This window comes from Globicephala melas, chromosome 9, assembly GCF_963455315.2.
Source record: "Globicephala melas chromosome 9, mGloMel1.2, whole genome shotgun sequence".
Lineage (NCBI taxonomy): Eukaryota > Metazoa > Chordata > Mammalia > Artiodactyla > Delphinidae > Globicephala > Globicephala melas.
Window position 1 is genome coordinate 77713818 of NC_083322.1, and position 18199 is coordinate 77732016.

An 18199-nucleotide genomic window follows, 5' to 3' on the forward strand; every position below is an offset into this window, starting at 1 on the left:
ATAGATATTACACAAACGATTCCTTATATGTAGCCACTGTACAGTTGGCCACAGGTTCTAAGTCTATAAATTCAACCAACCGTGCATCAGAAATATTCCAAAAATTCCAGAAAGTTCAAAAAGCAAACTTGAATTTATTGCTTACTGGCAACTGTTTACATAGTGTTTACATTGTATTTACAATTGTTTACATAGCATTTACATTGTATTAAGTATTATAAGTAATCTAGAGATAAAGTATATGGGAGGCTGTGTGTTTGCCATTTTATATAAGGGACTTGAGCATCCTCAGATTTTGATAAATGTCAAGGTCCTGGAACCAATCCACCGAGGATACTGAAGGATGACTGTCCTGCAAAACAAAATAATCAAAACAAAGTAAAAACTTTTGGTTATGCCTCATTCTGTATTCAGTTAGTGTTAAATGTGACTTTTGGGGCACATTTATGTTAGAAATATATCAGAGAGTGTGTGCTTCAAATGCAACAGGAAAAAGTTTTTACATTTATTTTGCTAGAAATGAAAGAGTGTAAACTAATGTAGGATATATTCTTCCTTTCATGTCTCTAATCTCTCCAACCTGTTCAATGTCAGATGCCCTGGGAGCAGGTGCCCCAGTCTGCAAAAGCAACAGTACTTTTTTGAACTCATGGGAAAGAAAGATGCTTTGGTTGTGATTTTTCAAATTTACTTTGTTGCATAACAGTAGAAGCATGTCATAAACAGTGTGAACACTTTTGTGTTTCATCAGTATTGAGTGTAGGATAAGGAGGCAAGTAGGAAAAGGGTGTTTTAAATCTACTCCAACAGAGTAGTGTCAATTTTCCCATGGAACAGGTGAAGGATAAGCACTCAAGGTTAATCAGTGAAGTTTTAATTGTGACAGTTTTCTCATTTCAGTATGTTCACTAATTCCAGTTGTAGAGTAAGTCGGTTGCCCCTCTTATCAAGCTAAAACAAAGGGTGATAAATTTTCTTGAAGGTGGTATCCTAGAGAGTACATAAGACCCAGTATATGGAACCTATTCTTCCAATTCAATTGTATTTGAGAGCTTGTAGTCACCTCTGACTTTAAGTACACTTTAAAGTACACTGTGTACTTTAAGTACACTGTTAACCTAGGATTAGAGATTTAGGGAGCTTCTCTCTTTTTACGGAAGTCTATAAAGTTTGCTGTTGAATTAGGTAGGTGTAATGCAAGTCTTTGTTTCCTTCTTTTCAATTTGCCCCTTTAAAATAATACTGTATTATAGAGTTACTAAGAATAGCTAACATTTTTATAGCACTTACCATGTTCCAGGAACTGCTTTCAAAGCTTTATACCTATAATCTCGTTTAATCCTTACAATAATACAGTATGTTAGATTTTATTTTTATTCCTCATTTTCCAGATGAGAAGACTGAGGCCAGAACGTTTAAATGACTTGCCCAATATTACATACCTAGTAAATATTGAATTGAATCCAGAAGGCTTGCCTCACCATCTATGCTCTTATAATACACTATAATCTACACATCAAGGTCTGAGTTCTATGTGTAAGGTCTACAAACTGTATCCCTCAAATCATTTCTCTCTTCACGATAACCATAATGCAGATCCTCATTTTACAGCATTACATAGATTTGGGCCAACAGAAAACTGAGGCAAGTGTGTGGTTTTATTAACATCTTTTATTGCCTTTGGCATTACCCTCTCTCCTCCCTTCTCTCTAGTAATTTTTACCTACTTCCCAAGAGTGTGTTTTGAATTAACAAGTGTTTGGAAAGACTGTCCCTTTACACAAAGGTACTATATAACTGAAAAATAGTGAATTATTTACCATAATGAAAGTTAGCTCATTGGCGTGGGAAGGGAGTGGAAGGAGAGGAAACAAAAGAGAGCTATTCCACTTTCTTGAGCACAGTCCCCGGTTTAATCCAAGGAAGGGAAGAGGTGACAGGAAGCTATTTGGTTGCATTTTGTGTCTGCTTCAAATATTATTCAAAAGAAAGTCACTAAAGAAATGTCTGGTCCTGCTATAAAAGAGTGGGGTAAGCTGCTCAGTCCAGGCAAAAGAATGCATGGGGTGTGGGCAGCCTGAGTCGTCGGCTTAACTGTACAGGCGCACAACCTTGTCAATGGAGACATTACATAGGGTTAAAGGGTCTTCCATCTCTAAAGTTTTCTGATTACATTCTTTTCTTCTTTTTTCTTTTTTAAGAACATCTAAAGTAAAACAAAGTGTTCATTGTAGAAAGTTTGCAAATTATATAGAATTCATCTGTAAATAGTTCTTCCCCCATGAATATTACCCAGAGATAGCTGGTGACATTTTGATGTTTATTCTTCTATCTTATCTATTTACTATTTTTCAGAATGAAATCATTGTATACATAGTCCCTTAAAACATTTTTTTTTCACTTCGCAGACTGCCATGAGCATTTTCCCATGTCATTAAATTCCTTTTTTATAACACTACTTTTAATAGCTGCACTGCATTCCTTTATATATTATTTCATCAATCCCCTATTGTTAGAGTTTTGGTAGACATCCAGTTTCTACTATTGTGAATGATGCTGCACATGAAAAGCCTTATATATAAATATTGTGAACATCTTAGGTTACTGAGTACAATTACTGGTCAAAGGATATAAAATCTTTTATATACATTGTAAAATGGCCCTCCAGAAAGTTTATCCTTCTTATGCTTTATCCAGCAGTGCATGCTCTTAAGAGGGTATATTTCCCCATACCCTTGCTAATGTTGGATACAACATATAGTTAATGTTTAATACTAATACATTAATGAATGAAATAAATATATTTAATTTTTGCCAACAAAAAGAAAATTATTTTTGTTGTTTTAGCTTGACATTCCTTTTTTTTTTTCGGTACGCGGGCCTCTCACTGTTGTGGTCCCTCCCGTTGCGGAACACAGGCTCCGGACGCGCAGGCCCAGCGGCCATGGCTCACGGGCCCAGCCGCTCTGCGGCATGTGGGATCTTCTGGGACTGGGGCACGAACCCGTGTCCCCTGCATCGGCAGGCGGACTCTCAACCACTGCGCCACCAGGGAAGCCCAGGCTTGACATTCTTTAATTACTATAAATGCTAAATATTTTATGTAGTTGTAAAATTAGGATTTATATTCATATATTATTACTTTCTGATCCACTCACATAAAAAATATTCTTTCCTAGTTATCCTACTTGATATATAGATTTTTATAGGCATATCTCTCAATTTTTTTCCTTTAAAATGTTTTTCTTTGCCCTTCTACCTCAACTGGTTTTGCTCTGTAGAAATCCTCCCCTGTGAGATGTTTCATTTTTAAGAGAGAAATGGGATATTTGGATTTTCATATACTTATTTTGAAGCATTGACAACTTATTAAAATATTTTCAACATTGTAAGACCTAAACAGATATCTTTGCAGACTGAACTCTATCAGAAGTCTGCTAGACAAACGTAAGATGTAGCACAATGATAGGCATGTGGCGAATGATCACAAAATATTTGAGGATCACAATATTCTGCAAAATATGCTAAACACAAAAACAGACCACATTCTTTTTTTTAATCTATCAATCTTTTTCTTTTTTTTAGATCTTGGGGGTAGGAGTTTATTAATTAATTAATTTTTGCTGTGTTGGGTCTTCGTTTCTGCGCGAGGGCTTTCTCTAGTTGTGGCGAGCGGAGACCACTCTTCATCGCGGTGTGCGGGCCTCACTATCGCGGCCTCTCCGGTTGTGGAGCACAGGCTCCGGACGCACAGGCTTAGCAGTTGTGGCTCAGGGGCCCAGCCGCTCCGCGGCATGTGGGATCTTCCCGGACCAGGGCTCAAACCCATGTCCCCTGTATCGGCAGGCGGACTCTCAACCACTGCGCCACCAGCGAAGCCCAGACCACATTCTTAATCATAAGTGTCTTTTCATATATAACCTAAATAAATTAAAATTAGTGATTATAAGTCAGTTATCAGAAATACATATAAAGCTGTATTGGATTTAACTGGACTATATGTAACGTTAGAGAATTACAAGTAGTTCTGTTTTGATTATATTTTTCTAGGTATTAGGGGGAAACAAAAATTCTAAGTGTTGATATATAAACTAATATTTACTTGTCTTTTCTCTAAGTATTGTTTCATATTTGTTTTATTTATTTAATTGCATATCTCTTTAGATATATGTAAGGATGTGGATGAGAGGTAAAAATTGAAAAAAATAATCTTACTTGAGAGAATTAGAAAGTTGATACTTGTTTTTAGTTCTCTCTCTCTTTCTTCCAGTGGAGAGTTAGGGAGGTGGGAAGCGTGGGGAAGGAAGGAGAAATTCAGTTCTTTTCCCAGGTTGAGTACGTTACTGGCTGAATTGAATTGTTTGGTGTCATGCCCCAACCCTTGCCATTGTGGGCAATAGCTGATAAATTAGCCAGCTTTCAGGGAAAGTTAAAACAGCTGCTTCTCGAATTTATCTTTCTTTATGCCTCACAGAATTACACCACCATTAATAGCCATGCCGGTCACTAAGTGAATTAAATCAAGTTAATTATTGATCATGCGGTTGAAGCAAATCTTGGAACCTTTATAAATTAAAAGAGAAATCATTGTAAAGGCTTTTGCTTTGCTTCCAGTGTTTGGCTGAAATGTCCACCCCAGGCAAAATTTAAAATGAGACCTTCTCTTTTAGAATCTCTGTCCCCGGTTTCTTCCCCTCACTGCCCTGTCATTGCCTCCAGGCTTCCCAGAGAACTGCCCTCCATCAACTTCACCACAGAAAACTTTGAGCAGAACTGACTTTTTTTGGTAAACTGTGTTAGATAACTCAGGATACATGGTTCTATTCCATGGCAGCCCAATCTGAGAGAAGAGAGGAATTTCAGAAATACATCCTTGGTGACATCTCACCAAAGTAAAAACTAGCATAATAGGTTACTTTCCAGGGCTGGCTGCATTTTAATAAAGTAACTCCCAGGAAAGTTAAAGGATGGGAAATGTTTTAGGTGTGATTCAGAGCTTTTTCTTTATCATCACTCAAATTATATCTCCTATGTGTGTAAAACTTCCCTCTGGGCCTCATTTGCCTTTTTAAACAGTGCTGTGTCTCTCACAGTCCCTAGTCTTTCTGACTTTATAATTTATAATCTGGAAAGGCAGTTGTTTTATTTCTTTATACAAATATTGATTTCACAATCTTGTAAGATTACTGTGTTACTCGGCTTGGGCTACCATAATAAAATACCATAAACTAGGCTGCTTAAACAACATATTTATTTCTCACAGTTCTGAAGGCTGGGAGATCCAAGGTCAAAGTGCAGGCCGACTTGGTCTTTGGTGAAAATTCTCTTTTTGGCTTGCAGGTGGCTATCTTCCTGTGATATCTGCACAGGGCAGAGAGAGTGAGAGCGAGTGCCCTGGTCTCTTCTTAGAAAGGCACTAATCCTATCATGAGGACCTCACTCTCCAAACCTCTTCTAAAGCTAATTACCTCCTAAAGGCCTCACCTCCTAATACCATCACCCTGGGAGGTTTAGGGTTTCAACCCATGCATTTTGGGAGGACACAGATATTCACTCCATAACAATTACCCTCTAAATTCTATGATTCTTTGGTAACACTGAGCTTTTGAAAAAATGGTGAAATCACTGGCAGTGAGTGAATCCCACCTTACTCCAGGCATATAACTCTACTCTTGCCCTGCCTGTGTACTGTTCCATGTGTAGATTTCACCCTGCATAAATCTCTTCATGGGGAAAAGACCAATAAATAAAAGTCCCTTCAGTGAGCATGAGTGAGCAAAATGAAAGCTAGAGAATATTAAAATCTCTTACCCTAGCAGTGAAGCCATCATTGCAATTTATCTGCTGATTGCATATATTTTTCCTCTTTTTTTTGCCTTGGCTTATCTCATATTACTGTGTCATTCGTTCAAAACCATTAGTAGGGCATATTTACTCTCTGAATTAGGTTTTCATTTGCGATTGTCTAGCATGATGTAAAAGAACATGAAGCTAGTTCTCTGTGGTGCCTTTGTGTCAATAGAAAATAAATTCTCTTCATCAAACACCTTGATGGAAGGGTGGAAAACACAGAATATGATTTTGTTAAGTAAGATTATCTGACAGAAAATTGTCTTAATGAATATAAAATTTTCCTTTCTTAGGAGGCTACATATAATAATTATATGAGAACATATACTAAACATATGAAAATATTCAAGGTAACAAAGATGTCTGCAGTGTGATTTGCACTTCCTCAGATAGGACTTTTTTCACAGCATACAACCTGTGTAACCATATGCAGTGGCCCTTCTGCTGTTACAAAGTGCCCACTCTTCCTACCTGATAAAGAAACATCCTTCCCTTGCATGGTTAACTGAGGGGTTGGAACTGTCCTTTCATATAGTCTTAAGCAACTTCTTTGTTTATAAGGAAGCAGAGAGCAGAAAACTCAATAAGTTAGTTCTTTATAACATTTTTCTGTAGTAGAATGTGCAGATTTTATTCACTGGGATCTACAAATTCTTGAGACGTAAGATTGCCAGGCTAGCTGGACAGAGGAAGAACTAGGTACTAGGAACTCTGTACCACAGATATGGAGACATAGATATTCATTCTAAAATCAGAACAGCCACTGGGATATTGATTATTCTGTATAGATCAAAATCAGAGTAAGTGATAAACAATCATTAAATGTTATATTCTTTAATTTAGTCCACATAACAATCATAATCCTATCAGCTAAGTTGTTGTCTGCCTTTTAAAAATTTACTTAATTTTAAAAATCATCCTACCAGTTCGGTCATTATCTTTTTTATTTTAAAATACCCTCCTCCTAACGACCCTAACAACAACAGTGACCTGACAGGTGAAGGACCCGTGGCCACTCAGGCAGAGAGAAAATGGACTTTTTCTCTGAATCTCAGTCGTTTCGTAGATTTCCAACCTCCTTAGTAAACACCTGCCCACCTCCTGGGTAAAGTTGATCTAGAATAAAAGTAGACTACTGCCCAGTGTTTCCTCAGGAGTCTTTGGGCCCAGGAATCATGAAGCCATGGTTAACAAATTATTGCCATTAATTATGTAAAGAGAAGGGATGACTTACAGAAGATGAATTGAAAATAATATATAATAACAAGAATGACTACTCTGAAAAATTGAGTCACTATTTACAAGTAATTGGGGGATAGAAAATAATTAAGTTATAAAGATATACATTGGAAAGAAATATTTTTAGGCCTAAACATTTGCAAAAGAGGCAGAAATACGTCTCTTAAAATTTTGACTTGGTGTAAAAAAATATTTATGGAAAAAACAGAAGAGATTCTTGAAATAAGCAGGAATTAAGGTAAGTCTTAAAGGCTCTGTAACATTGAAAATAAATGGAAATAAAGTGGTAGGCAATTCCGGAAAATAAGAACGGGCTAATATATAGGAAGACACATATGTGTTGAGTGTTTTGTTTAGCGTAGCTGAGACAGTTGAAGTTGCACACAGTAGGTTCTATATGGGATAGACAATGTGGGAACATCAGAGCATGATGGGTTTGGTTCTGTAGGAAATCCTTGAAAGAAAGTATGGATACCTCATTCACATTATGTTCATTCTCTAGGCCCCATTGAGTCCCACTATAGAGATGTGCATTCTAGCACTGTGATTAGTTCAAAACCTTATTCAAAAAAACTTCAGTCACTCATTAAAGCCATAGTTTCTAATTTGTTTTGCCTCCTTTGCTAAGTCAGGTGTTAAACATTTCTCATAAGTCTTTTTTATTTTAGTATTTATTTTTGATAATTAATCTACTTGGGAAACAGGTGGTATGAATGATAATCTTTCAAATACCTGAATTGTATGCTAATGCTTTTATTTTTTTATGCCCAATAGACAGAATGTGCAAATTTCATCCGGGTACTTCAACCCTATAACAAAACTCATGTTTATGTGTGTGGAACTGGAGCATTTCATCCAATATGTGGATATATTGATCTTGGAATCTACAAGGAGGTAAATATAATGAAATAGCACAAAAACAATTATAATAACTTGTTACTTAATGCCTATGACATAAAATAGTTAGACTTGAATATAAAGATTGAATCGTATTCTGTGTGAACTGAATAAGAACTTATATTCCAAACCACTTTATGGATTGCCATTTTGATTGTACACTTTATCCACCTAATAAAAATTTCTTCATTAAAAGTTTTTTTAGTGATATGATTAAAATAAATGGTATACAGTGTTGAAAGTGCTTGTTTTCTAGGCTCTATGTACAGCTTTATTTTCTCCTGAGTTTCCTTTATAACTAAATCTATTTAGTATGTTGCGGTTGGTAAAAATTTATTTCCCATAAGACCTCGCAACGGAATGATACCTTATAAATAATTTAATTTTTCCCATCCAACAAATTTGACCTGTTACTTATGTTTAGAATAGTAGACACTAAATACAGATAATTTTAATGATTTTCTTAAAATTGTATGGATAGTTGTTATCACACTGGACTTATTATTTCTGCCAGACCAAAGTGACATAGTGGAAATGTGGGATGTATTAATTGGGAGTAATGTATTCCAGCAATCAATGAGCATTTCAATAAATGAGAAACATGCAGGTTACAATAATTTAATCAACAACTAACACGTTACAGTACTTTCTTTGTGTCATGGACTGTGCCAGGCACTTTACATGGATTGTTTTTGTAATTTCACAACACTGTTAATGAAGTTGGTACCTTAATAACTTCCAGTTTGCAAGTTAGTAAAAACTGAGTCTCAGTAGAATGAAATACCATGCCTAAGTCACCCAACTAATAAATGGCCTAGCAAGGAATTGAACCAAAGTAGTCTATCGCTAGAGCAAGCATGCCCAACTGAGCTTTAGAATATGTCCTCTAAATCATTCCTTTGTGTGGGTTGATGGGTTACACTGTCATCCTTATGTTTATGTATATACTTCTTGTGAATAACCACACATATTTGCAGGGTAATTGGCTGTGTGTTTGAAAGTAAAGTCTGGGCTCATGGTACAGGTTTCTTTACACTGATTTAACTGATTCAAGCAGAGATCAAACCCACAACTGTGGCTGGATAAATTTTTCTCTCTAACCAACTTGTCTAACCAGCCCAGACTCAATGGTTTGAAAGTAAAGCAACCCTGATAGTTAAATCTCTGAACCACTAGGAGACTTGGCAACTTGAATCCATCATACTTTGTTGCCAGTGTAATGTTCTCTTGCCTAGCTTTGATGAAGGGTAATATGTAACAGTGGCTTATGGCATAGGCTGCAATTACATGAGATAGCCCCACATCTTGGATGTGTTTTGAGGCCTGGGGCTAAAAGCCAAACTCACAACCTGCTGAGGGATGCAAATAGTGTTCATTAACTCCTAAAAGTCACAAATGCTGAAAGGGAATATAGAAGGAGCTAATTACTTAGCTTGAGACTGTCAGAAAGCCCAGGGGCAGTCAGATTTACAAGTTCTGTGAATAAGACAATTATGAGTGAACAGGGATATTGAGCCTTGTGAGTTTTCCACTAGTCAGGAGTACAGGTAATTGTATGGCAGCCCTGCTTGAAGATCGTTCTCTTCTAAAATGAATTATTAGTCCCAGGATTCACTGTCCATTCAGAGGGAAGGCACTTCCATCTTCAAATAGATAAGATTGCTTCTCAGGTGGCTGGGAACAGGGAAGAGCAACAGATAACAGGGATGGAGGAGAGAAGTGTGCGAAGCCCTCTTCCTGGGGACCACTGTTCTGTGTGCCTGGGGCAATGGGAAGAAAGAGGAAACAGCTAAAATAAATCCCAGATTTCTATCTTTGGCAGTGAGTTGGAGAGGGGTGTTATTTGTTGAGATGAGAAGAGTAACAGATTTGTGGGGGAAATCGTGAGTTAGTTTTGTACATTCTGCATTTGAGAAATGTTCCGTAGGTCATACCAAGTGGGCGGTTGGATTCGGATTTCAGGATAGAAGTCAGGGCTGTTGACAACAACTAAGAGCTAAACATGAGGAGCCAGAGTTTGAATTATGGCTCGGATCGTTTACCATGGCTCCACGGTCTTCTGCATAAACTCTCTAAGCTTCTGTTTATTCAGCAAAATGATGACAATAATAATAGTAACTCAGAGTTATTTTAAGAATAAAATGAGAAAATGATTGTGCATAGGCTTCGGTATAGCCCTTGCTCTATTCCAGTCACTTAATTCGCAGCCGTATTAGGCAAAAAGAACACAGAAAGGCAGAGACAAGTATTTCAAAAGTATGTATATAAACTTTATTTCAGAATAGTGTCTGCAGTCTCTATCTATCTATCTATCTATCTATCTACCTACCTATGTATCTACTCTGCAATACTGGGGGTGCCTGATAGTTGTTTAATAATTATATTGGAAGTATGTTCTTTCCTCTGGGATCTCCCTTCTGCTGCAAATCTCATATTTAAATATTAATAGTATTAATAATATTAATAATAATTTTTCCTAATGTGATAGTTAAACATTTCCTATTCTTATCTTCTTATGTCTTTACTTCAACAGTATTTCTCTGTGTGCAGTTTAGACAGGTACTTTTTTGCATGATTAATTAGGCTTAAGGAATTTAATGGGGAAAATCTTATAAAATTGAAGTTGTCTCAAAAAAAGTGTCATGTCATTCAGTTTACCTCAGGAAGTCCATTTAATCAGCCATTATTTTTTTACATCATTTTCCTGTTGGTATCCTTGACTCTGGCTCAAGGAAACTTGCTTTCCTGCTGCCTCCTTTCTCCAGGAGATTATAAGGGAGACCTTGTCCTTAGCCTCCGCAAATACCAATTCTATGGGCTTATCTTGAGAATTTAATGAAATGCTGCATTTTGACAACAGAAGTCTGTACAATTATAAGGGTTTATCTAGGACTTTGTATCAACTATGACATTCTCCCAGATGTTTTCTTGGTTTTTCTTTTTTAGCTTTTCACTATAATCTTCTGGCACACCAGGATTCAGTTTACTTTTTCCCTTTACAACATCCCATTATAGGCTTTAGAGTCAACAGTTCTGTTTGACCTGTGGCGAATAATGTGCCCTTAATATTTAAACATTCTTAAGAGCCGTGATCTGTAGGTGTTTTTCCCTGACATATCTCTAGCCCCATCCACAGTTGGGAAACATGCCCTAAATGTGTTCTCACTGGACTTTTTTCATGCCTAGGCGCCACTATCACAACTTGTCATTAGCTGAACTGTTCTAACTAAACATACTTGGGCTTGATCATGTTACATGGTCATGGTGAGTCTATACATTAATTTCAACACATTTCTAAATCCATGAGTTTGAAATCCTGAGACTAGATTAGTTAAGAACATGAACTTTGGAGACAGCCCTGAGTTCAAGCTACTGCTTTGCCTCTTATTCACTATGTGATGCTGAACAAGATACTTACCCCCTTTTATGCTCAATATTCCTCTTGTAAAGCTGGAATTAAAGTAGCTACCTCTTTAGGTTAGTGGTGAAGATTCAATGAGACAATGTACATCAAGTTCCTGGCCCATGGTTAGTATGTATTAATTGTTAAGTACCATTACTCTTAGTATTAAAGTGTATTTACTTAAAACTATAAAATGGCAAATGTTAATCATGCTGTTTAAATTGGTATTACTATTTTTTAATAAGGCGGTAATTACTGTTGATCCTGTTAATAAGAAAAAGATCTGAAATGACACATCATACAATAATAATAATCCAAATATTTCCTCTATCCCTTTTGCTTCTTTACTTGCTTTCTAGGTAAGTGGCACTGAATGATCCCTTTTAATTGCATGTGTGCTCTGATATAACTGTAGATATGCCATCTAGAGAGAATATCTGAAATGCTGAATTTCTCTAACTAGTACATTTGCAGCCTGAGTCATCAGTCTTTTTGCTGGATGACAGTGTTGTCATTGTTATGAAACACTCAAGCTCATGGGGCCATATTCATTATACATTCATATTTTTCTTGGAAAGTTCAACTTAAGATGTTTTTTTTCCCTGAATGTTAAAAGTCTGCCAATGCCATTCTGTCTGTGGCCACTATTATAAAAATAGATGTTTCAGCCAAAATAACTATGTGGCTTTAATGTGCATAGTGTTTTCGTAATAGTGAAAATACTACAACAGGATTTTTTTTGCCCACATGTATCAACAGCTCTGAAAATGAACTGCCTGCCTTACAACGCTTTTAAGTCACTAAAATTACAAAATATCACGAAGCTTAAGTAATTTGGTATAGTTGTAGATGCTTAGGTAGATAGACCATAATAGTTATGAAAGTATAATTATTATAGTAAATTTATTCCTTAGAGGAGGAACTTGGCTTATTAGGCTCAATAAATTAGTTATTAGGCTTAAGAAGTAGGCGTGTTTGATGGTGATTTCGATTATGATAGTGGTCCAGGCTAAATGAATCGATGAGGATATTGCTACTTCCGGTTGAAAAATTCATTCATTATTATCATCATTACTTTGGGCAAATGGAGACCAAAACATGGGAACTGAGTCTTGCTAGAAATAATATTTGTGGAAGAGTTAAGAAGCACAGCATGATGTGCGTGTTGTATGCTCAGTTTCTGTTGAATTAATGAATTAGAATTTCGTTCTTATCTCCTACGTTCTTGCTGATTCGGATATTTTTTAAAAAATCTCACTTGTGTTAATATTTCTCATAACAGGAAGTTATGTTCAAACTAGACACACATCATTTGGAGTCTGGCAGACTGAAATGTCCTTTTGATCCTCAGCAGCCTTTTGCTTCAGTAATGACAGGTAAGATCCGTGATGGATAGTTCTAGCTTTTAGGTGTTTTTCTAAAAAGGTGTGTGTCGATTCAACCACATTTTTCTCAATGAGTTAAAGATTATTTTGGATTAACCATCCACTGGCTGTTTGGTTGTAGTTTTTTAGTGTCATGTCTCTCTATACTTAGCTCCTTATCCATAAAGTGAGGCTCCAGTAATCCCTAACGTCAGCACAGTTACATTTTAAATGAACTTCAGGTTGAATTCTTCTTAATACAAATGACACACACGCAATTGTGCTATAATTCTACATGTAGCTGTCCCAGATTTTCTTATCTTTAGCGATGCCCCATTTGGTTCACTATGGCAGTTAAATTGAGCAATTCCTTGAACATAATATGTTACAAAATATGTTGAAGATGTGAGGGGGGGGATTAATAATAAGACGTAAGTGGATAAATGAATAAAACAAATAAATCAAACTGTAGAATGCAGATAAAAGAATGGTATAACACCTCTCACCCCAGTTTCACCATAACCTGATTACATTAATGGCAATGTGAAATTTTTGCTAGCACATTCAGTCTTCTCTTGCTTTGTATACATCTTAAATTCTCTTATGGGAGGACTGTCCTGTTTAAAGAAGGCAGTACTGTGTGGTCTGAAGTCTTTTCTGAGGAATGTCGGCATGACCTCTGAATTTCAACCATTATAAGGACTTCTTTTGTCTTGGTTTGGTTCATGACTTCAGTCTCTTTTTATTTAACTTGTCCATCAGATGTCTGAATAGACTATCAGAGTGACGCCCCATGACATTTTAATTTTCACTTAGCGAGAACTAATGCTCTTCCTTTGAAGTGGAAGTGTGTGTGTTTTTTGAAAATTATGTGACTAATGTTCAGTCATTATCCTCAGAAAATGAGATTGATGATTTGTGATTCTGATCTGTCAAGTGGGGTTGACACACCCTTAATAAAAAACAATAGATGTAGGTGTTGGTGACCCCTCGTAGGAAACCCTGAGTAATTTAAATACAAAGAAGACAGTTTTAAAGTCTGGATACACAGATCCAACTTTTATGTTGAAATACACCATTTTTTCTGGCAAAATGTTTGAATATTTGTAGTTTTATGTTTCAAATTGATGGTGTGTTTTTATTCTTACCAAACTTTTTTCATAATGTCTTTATTGATGTTGTTATTGTTATTCTTCTACTTTTTAAAACTTGCCCCACAATGAAATACTGCCTTCCACCATATATACTTAAGAGATGGAATCAGTACCATGTCTACATTTACTTTACATAACTGGATTTCTCTCTTTTTTTGGGGGGGGGTGGTTTCTCTCTTTTATATGTATGTGTGTGTGTTTCCCCCTTTTGAAAGTCGACTATTGTCATGAGTATTTAGGTTGGTTGTCTCAGGTAGTTCAGGAAAAGTCTTATTTCAGTGGATGTAATCGGAGGATTTTGAAAGTATCTGAATCACTTATGCAAAGGCAGAATTTTCAAGATATGTTTCTGAGGAAAATTGAACTTTAGTGATAAAACAGTGTCTGAAGTTGTTCTATTTAGGCATTTAAAAAATCTAAATGCTCTGTAGAGATTAGCTGTTTTTTAAATTTTAGTCTATTAAGTGTAACCCCAAGTAGTTGAATATAAAGATTTCTTGAAATAGAGGCTTAGCTCTCAAAGGGGTAATGCATGCTATTGTAGGGACCGTATTCTTCCTGCCTCAGGCCGCTCTGCCACTACATGCTAACCAGCATTAGGGAACATGGACCACCATTCCCCTCTTTTCCAACCCCCATCCTTTTCTCCCCCCTCCTCTCCCTTCTATCCTTTCTTCCTCTCCTCTCCCCCATCTTCCTCTCCTCCCCTTTCCCTTCTTCCTCATTTCTTTCCTCCCTCCTCCCCCTTCTCCACCTCTTTCTACCTCTCTCACCCCCTTTCTCCTCTTTTCTTCTCTTCTCTCTCTCTCCTTCTGTCTCTGGTAAACATGGATATTCACTTTACATAAATAACAGGACAGAGAAGTTTGGTATGCAGTAATGGCAACATCTTTCCTTTTTCAGAAATGCCTGTTTATCAGAGCTATTAGAGACATGATTAGCTACAAGGAATGCAACATGTTATAATTACAAAGTATGACTTCAGTGCTGAAAGCTCCCTTTCAGCAGAGGTTAGGCAAAGAAAAGTTGTGGTCACTGAGGTTGTGTCGGTTAAGTAAATACTAATTACACAATTCATTCCTCATTATGGCGTTTACTTTCTAAATATTTTTTTTGCGTTATTACAAAGAGAGACTCCTAATTATGATATGTCCTTGAATTATTTGTGGGGAGAAGGGAAAGAAGAGGAACTTATTCATAACAGAAGCTAAATGCATGTGCAATTATTAATTCGGAAGACACCGGCCTTTTTTATATTCAAGTAGTAGTTAGCATCGGCTTACCAAAGTTCACTGAGTTATCTTTTCTTCAACTAAGCAGATTTTTCAAAATCTGAAGGGGAAATTTATGAAACAATATATTTCTGATGTTAAGCAATAGACATCATTGGTTTCATGCTGTGAAATTAGTCTATTGTCAGTAGTGTCTGCCGGTAAACTCTTAGAAGTCCTGAGTATTCGTTTCTCCCTTGCAGATGAGTACCTCTACTCGGGAACAGCTTCTGATTTCCTTGGCAAGGACACTGCATTCACGCGGTCCCTTGGGCCTACTCACGACCACCATTACATCAGAACTGATATTTCGGAGCACCACTGGCTCAATGGTTAGTGATTTTCACACTTTTGATCGTTTTGCCTTTGCTTTTGGGTAGATAAGAAACTCATGATTATTCATTCAGATGTGTTTTGGAAGTGATTTAGCTCAACATATAAAATACATTTGAAATAGTTCCTCAGTGCGTTCGACAAATCTCCAGAACCTACTGTGTATATAATAATAACAGTTGACATTTATTGTGTGTGTGTGCTATTGTCCTTGACATTGTTCCATGCGCTACTTGATTTTATAAAATATTCACAATGATGTAATATGAGAGATGTGTTATTATTATTATGTGCTTTTTTTTTTTTTTTTTTTTTGCTGTACGCGTGCCTCTCACTGTTGTGGCCTCTCCCGTTGCGGAGCACAGGCTCCGGACATGCAGGCTCAGCGGCCGTGGCTCACGGGCCCAGCCGATCTGCGCGGCATGTGGGATCTTCCTGGACCTGGGCACGAACCCGCGTCCCCTGCATCGGCAGGCGGACTCTCAACCACTGCGCCACCAGGGAAGCCCTGTGCATTTTAAAGATGAATAAACTGAGGTAGAGAGAAGTGGAGTAATTTGGTCAAGGTCTTACAACTTGTCAGTTGCAGAGCTGGGATTCAAGTTGGCAATCTTTCTCCTGCTATCTGTTTTGTAATGACTAAGCCAAATACTGTCTGTGAGCATAACAGAAAGGGGTTATTGTAATGCTAACTTCTTTTATTTAAAAAATAATTTCTATTTTGGTTAAAACATGTCCCTCCAAAAATTTAAGCATATTGATATTGACATGAGTTTGTCTGATTACTTTTGTGTTTAGCGGTCATACAGTATTCCGAATTTTCAACAACAAAAAGACTTCCTAAATGAATTTATTTAATGGAAGGAATAGTGAAAGCCTTTTTTTTTTTTATTTTGCCCCACTGCTTTACAACAGGTCAGGTTTTATCATGATTTTTTAAAGTTTTCTGATTAACATAGGAATTTATTTCACCGCATGGCACACAGCATTTCTCATTCCCGCTATAAATATTGGGTTTTAGTGGAGGAGGCCTGGGTAGAGATTTCCTAGGGGCTATCTCTGTATCTCTCAGTATCATTCAAGCAGTGACAACATAAACAAAAGGGAAAAACACTTCTAAAACATTTCTTTAGTCAAAACCTCCAGATCCATTTGTTTACACAACAGTGTGATCTCTGTTGACCAAAAGAGAACCCTATTAACAGAGTAAACAAATTTAGAATATCCCCAACTAAGTGATTACTGTTCACTTCTTAACACTTGTGCAAGGCAGGCTGATCTTGTGAATATTGTGAAGGTTTCGTGGGAATTACTTGGTTTGAGAGTGACTCCATAGATTTTACCAGTAGAAAAGCTCAGTTATCTGTTTAGGTAACAAGATATTATGGATTTATTTTATTTTTTTTAAAGAGTTTGCTGTTTTGAAGAATGTTCACTCTTCTTTCTTAATTAATTTATTATTTATTTATTTATTTTGGCTGCATTGGGTCTTCGTTGCTGTGCGCGGGCGTCCTCTCGTTGCGGTGAGCGGGGGCTACTCTTCGTCGTGGTGCGCGGGCTTCTCACTGTGGTGGCTTCTTTTGCCGCGAAGCATGGGCTCTAGGTGCACGAACTGCAGTAGTTGTGGCTACGGGCTCTAGAGTGCAGGCTCAGTAGTTGTGGCGCACGGGCTTAGCTGCTCCGCGGCACGTGGGATCTTCCTGGACCAGCGCTCGAACCTGTGTCCCCTGCGTTGGCAGGCAGATTTTTAGCCACTGTGCCACCAGGGAAGTCCTGATATTATGAATTTAAAATGAAGTATAGATTGCATTTCCCAGGCTTGGGATGGCAAACATCATCATGTTGCCACTGATTTAAGAGATTAGTCTATTTTTTCCTTACCTGTGACATGTCCAAAAGAAGTCAACAGTATTGCTAAAACAGTAAATGCGGGAAATATTTATTCAACTATTATTTGCCTAACATGCTGTTCTTAGTGCTGTGTGAAGAGAATTACAAAGTAAGAAACCTTTGCGCTGGTTTAGCATTCTCTTAATAAACAACTTTTAAGGGCCTGTGGCATACTGAATGCTCTTCTGTCCACTGGGCCTGCTGAGATTATATGGGAGGGTCACTGACCTCATGGATGATAAATGCCTGGAGCATAGGAGGAGAGTGGGTGATGGAGCCAGAAAGCTGTAAATATTTTCCTGAAACTACTGTGAAGTCATCTATTATTTAATTCTTTATTTTTATTTTATTGAGGTATAATTGATTTACAGTGTTGTGTTAATTTCTGCTGCATAGCAAAATGACTCAGTTATTTTATATATATATATATATATTCTTTTTCATATTCTTTTCCATTACACTTTATCACAGGATATCGAATGTAGTTTCCTGTGCTATACAGTAGGACCTTGTCATTTATCCATCCTATATACACTGGTTTGCATCTGCTGATCCCAAACTCCCAGTCCTTTTCTCCCCCATCTCTCCTCCGTCGTGGCAACCAGGGGTCTGTTCTCTATGTCTTGGAGTCTATCTCTGTTTCATGGGTATGTTCATTTGTGTCATACTTTAGATTCCACATATAAGTGATATCATATGGTATTTGTCTTTCTCTTTCTGACTTACTTCGCTTAGTATGATAATCTCTATGGTCCATCCACCTTGCTGCAAATGACATTATTTCATTCTTTTTTATGG

At 37.0% G+C, this 18199-nt stretch overlaps 1 protein-coding gene across 5 annotated transcripts in view; it reads left to right on the forward strand.

Moving 5' to 3' along the window:
- The window catches only part of SEMA3D (semaphorin 3D), a 208216-nt gene that overhangs the window by 121485 nt on the left and 68532 nt on the right, over positions 1 to 18199 (forward strand). For all 5 annotated transcript variants that reach the window (XM_030856996.2, XM_030856997.2, XM_060304732.1 and 2 more), the window contains 3 exons: positions 7864 to 7983; positions 12672 to 12765; positions 15382 to 15510. In XM_030856996.2, the coding sequence (XP_030712856.1) occupies positions 7864 to 7983; positions 12672 to 12765; positions 15382 to 15510 (343 nt within the window). The remainder of the gene's footprint in view (positions 1 to 7863; positions 7984 to 12671; positions 12766 to 15381; positions 15511 to 18199) is intronic.